The sequence below is a fragment of the Pteropus alecto genome, unplaced genomic scaffold (assembly GCF_000325575.1).
Source record: "Pteropus alecto unplaced genomic scaffold, ASM32557v1 scaffold213, whole genome shotgun sequence".
Classification (NCBI taxonomy): domain Eukaryota; kingdom Metazoa; phylum Chordata; class Mammalia; order Chiroptera; family Pteropodidae; genus Pteropus; species Pteropus alecto.
In genome coordinates this window covers 6,347,080-6,351,431 of record NW_006434829.1, presented here as the reverse complement: position 1 = coordinate 6,351,431, position 4,352 = coordinate 6,347,080, and the positions used below count along the sequence as shown (strand labels likewise).

The 4,352-nt window shown below is 31.8% G+C and overlaps 1 protein-coding gene across 6 annotated transcripts in view; it reads left to right on the top strand.

The window, feature by feature from the left end:
* ATXN2 (ataxin 2) overlaps positions 1-4,352 on the top strand; it is a 66,075-nt gene that overhangs the window by 54,510 nt on the left and 7,213 nt on the right. For 4 of the 6 annotated variants that reach the window (XM_015587928.2, XM_015587930.2, XM_015587927.2 and 1 more), the window contains one exon: positions 924-977. The exons of the other annotated variants lie outside the window; for them this stretch is intronic. In XM_015587928.2, coding sequence (XP_015443414.1) covers positions 924-977 — 54 coding nt within the window. The remainder of the gene's footprint in view (positions 1-923; positions 978-4,352) is intronic. 6 annotated transcript variants of the gene reach the window in all.

The following is a 4,352-nucleotide window of genomic DNA, read 5'->3' as shown; positions in this document are numbered from 1 at the left end:
TATATAGATATATCTATATATATCTATATATACACATATCCACACATACATACACACACACATTCTAAGTAATTGTTGACCTTATTCTCTATTTTAGAAAGGACTTTGATTACAAACTTCATCTCTTTACTTTTAACTTTCATCAATGCCTTCTGCCCCCTCCTTCCTAAGAAGTTACTTTTTGTTTCCTTAACATCTAGTCTTCTAATTCATCTACTTTGATAGAGTGGTGTTTTCTCTTTCAGAAAAAGTGATAATGAAACTTTACTACCTAAAGCCATCAGGAAGAGTCAGATCCAGAATTCTTTTTTGGTTTATTTTTGATAGTTTAATGCAGATAAATTAAAAAATATAGTAGGCAGAAAGATTTAAATGCACCTATTATCCTTCCACCTGAGAATCTGTATTTAAACACACACTTTTATGTAGACGTCTTAATAAGAAAGGATATCATACCCATGTTTAATGTTACTATTATTATGTTTCTAAGTTTTTGGATCCACTACCAGATGCCTTATAAATATCTTACAGAATGATGACATTTCTATTAATAATGATTTGCAGAATTATTTGAGTCATTTGAATTAAACTTGGTAAATATTTTATTTTGGTACATTATTTATATCAAGGTTGTTCAACGGAATGTCATGTTGGTCTTATTAGATAACAATTTTATTCCTTTTGTTTAAGCAAGTCAGCGTGTAGAACTTGACCCCCCAGTACAGAAGAAAAGTGTCTTTTGGTTCAGCCTTCTCTTATTTAATTTTGTAGCAATGTTTAAAGTGCTTGTCAGCTCTTTTAAAATAAGAAGAATGAATTATGCATGAATACAAAAAGAAATACTAAATATGTCAACCTTTCCAGAAAATTAGAAAAATGCACACCTCAAAAGGCTAATTTACCTTTCTATTTCCCAAATTCAGCATGTCCCAAATTACCATACAACAAGGAGACAAGCCCTTCTTTCTACTTTGCCAGTGAGTTGGGTTTTTTATACTAATTTTAATTGAACAGTAAAACACTTTTTAAAGAATACATGTTAAGGGAGTAGACTTGTTGAGCAATATTTTCCTTGTGCCAGACAAAAATCATTAAAAATATGTATATCTGTAAGTAATTCAGAATTTTAAAAGAAATAAAACCCAGCTTAAGAAAGCTGGAGGTAAAAAATTGAGTTGTTTGAGAAATGAATTTTTGCATACCAAGCAAACATATGACTGTTTTGGAAATGCCTAATATTTTCCTCATTCAGAAAACTTTCTTGAATAACCTTTTTAAAAACCAAGCCATGAGCTTAATATAGAAAACTTAAAATGTTAGTTGTTTTGTTATCCTGGTAAGAAATTTATTCTTACAAGAATTTTAAATTGAATAGGGTTGAAAAACTAGGGAAGAAACATTTCTGTCTTTTAGTGTTTGCATGACTGAGGGTTTAAGATACTTATGTAGCAGACACCTCAGGACGTCTTGTACTTAAAGAATGACCCAGCAGAGGTGATCTTTGGCAGCACTGGCCCCTCGCAGCACCCCCTCACCACCAGTGAAAAGGAAATGATTGCTCCTAAGTGGAGAAAGTCTGGGCAGAGCTTTCTTTTGGAAATGAACTTCTAAGGTGTGTTTTCTCTATTTGTAGGGCAATTTTTAAATAAGGCTAGTCATAGACTTTTGGTATTCAAATACGAAAGGTACTAGCATAAAGAAATCCTTTAGAAATTTATGCCAGTAATGTGTCACTTTATGTGAAATACTATATTCTAGAGGATATTAAGGAGTAAAATTTTACTTTAGAGACTAAATTTTGAATTATTTTATAGAATAACTCAATGTCTTAATCTACTAAATGCCAGATTTTTAAAAAGCATTTAGAAAACATTTTTACTTAAATTTTCATTAATTGTGCCATGACTTGGTATCCAAAAATAAATGTATACATGTCATTTATTTGGTGCTAGGAAATGTTAACAAATTTAATCCTTTAATAGATGCTCTTTAAAAAGGAGTCTTGCTGTATATGTATATATATATGTGTGTATATATATACATATATATACTCTTGAAGGGAAACTATGTATGTGATGTAGTATGTAAAAGACAGTGTCAGTAATCAATTTTATCATGTACTCAATTTGAGGTCTCAAATGTAGTTATCCTCACCATCTTACTGTCTCTGTTAGTAGTTTTGGATTCCAGTTACTGGTAAGTAAGAGGCCCTTAATCATCACACCTAAGCATTAACCGCCTTGTTAGCACACCTTCCCTCACAGGGGAGTTTCAGTACTTTTAAAAGAAACTAACAGTGGGGCTGCTGTTTGTCATTTAATTTGCTGCTTGGAATCCCCTCTCCCCTCATCTGAGCCATTTTGTCATGGTTTGGTCTCTGTTGCCTTTTACTCTTTTATAGAGATTTCAACTTTCCTTCACTTCTGTTTTTCTCTGAATTTCACATCAAATTTAAAAGTTGGACGATGTTATTTCGTTTAAATTTTGCAGTGCTGGTAATCTCTCATGCCTTGTGCATCCAAGGTCAAAATGAAGAAACCTAGTTACAAATTAAACACACAGCTTTATGGACTGAATTGGCTTCAGTAAGATCATGGCTTAGGAAACTATTTTTGGAATGTGGTTAGTGTTAGGAAGATTTGAAAAATTACCTAGTCTGAATTTTAAACATTTATATCAAGGAACACAGCGAGTAGGAAACTTTTAGACCTAATATGGCCCAAAAAAGCAATATTTGATTTGCTTGACCTAATTCATGTTTCGTGAAGGCAACTCAGATTTTATAAACAGAAATTTAGCTGACAAATAGCTAAATCACAATTTTAAAGAAAATTCACTTTATCTTTAACTTCTCTGAAATATTTAGCTAAATTAATGAGCATGTATATAATAAAAGCAGATAAATGATACACTTAGTAAAGCTCAGAACTTACTGCCTGTTGCTCTCCACTTCTCTTTTTTCCTGATTCTATTTTTTTCCTCGTTTACTCTGTATTGATTCCTTTCTCTTGTTTTCTCTTTCCTTCCAATCTTTTTTTCCTCCCTCAGCCTTTTAATTTTCCTCCTGTCCCACATTTCTGTCTCATTCTTGTGGCCTTTCAAGGAACCAAACTATATTTTTGCTGTTATTCGTATTGAATTAAAGTGTACATTTTACATTTTTCTCAGATAGCCACTCAGTTTTCATATATGAGGAGTAAAATGGGTTCCTGGATAAGATACTTGCTTTATGTCTTTTAAGCAAGAAGATGAACAAAGGAAAATATTTCTAAATAAACCTTAAATTTTATTTGCAGTTTATGATGTATATATTACATCTGCTTGGTTTTTCTTGTAATACATTGTAGTTTACTGGTGTTTAGGGAAAGGATGAGTTTTTTAAACAAAAGACTATGTTGATATACTTAGTTTGGATAACTTGAAATATTTGTGCTATGAATGCAAATGAGGTATAGATTAGAATACAGGTTTTAAATACTGGTAAACCATCACAGAGATGCCCTTTAAGAATGCATAATAAAAATATTTTTATCTTTAATTTTCTTCAGATAATTTCAAGATTTTAACATTTCTAATTGATGAATAACAATTATGAGACTTCATGCACCTAATCATTCTCTTTGTGATGGTCATGGCCATGTTTTTATGTGTGAAAATTAATACAGCACCAGATAGATTTTCAAAAATTTATTGTTACTTTTTATTTTCTTAGAAACTACCTTACTTAGAAGATAATTTTTTTAAGTGAAATTTATAAAAATTTCTTGAATAAGTAAAGTAAGAAAATAGAAACTCTGAGAGTCTGTATTTATGAAACCTCATAAATAGTATTTGAGATTTGGGAATTGCTTTTTCCCATATTTAGTATTGCTCCAAAGGAAACATTTAAGAAGCTTGGACATAGGAAAGATTTTAATGCTGATGGTTTGAAGATAAGGGAGCATGAATGGCCCTAGATGTCACCATCCAGTAGGACTTGTGATGGTGGAGGTGCACTGCAAATCGTGCTGTCCGCTCGATAGCTCCTAGCTACGTGGGACCATTTCAGTTATTTAAATTTGAAAAATAACTAAGATTTTTGCAAGAACAAAGATTCAAAATTTATATCAAATCTTTTAGACCAAGTCAGTGCCTAGACAGTTTGAGGAGATCTGAAATTTAGCTTAATGAGCATGATGGTGAAGAGTGGTTTTTTTAATAAGCCGGTGAATTAGAAGAAACACTGACTGCCTTCATAGGCTCATGCAACTGTGTAGTTCAAGAAAAGCAGTTAGCATATTATTTTTCCCAGCTCCTAGCAGTCACTGACTCTTCTCAAAAACATCCCAAGAAATATTTTATGCCAACTATAC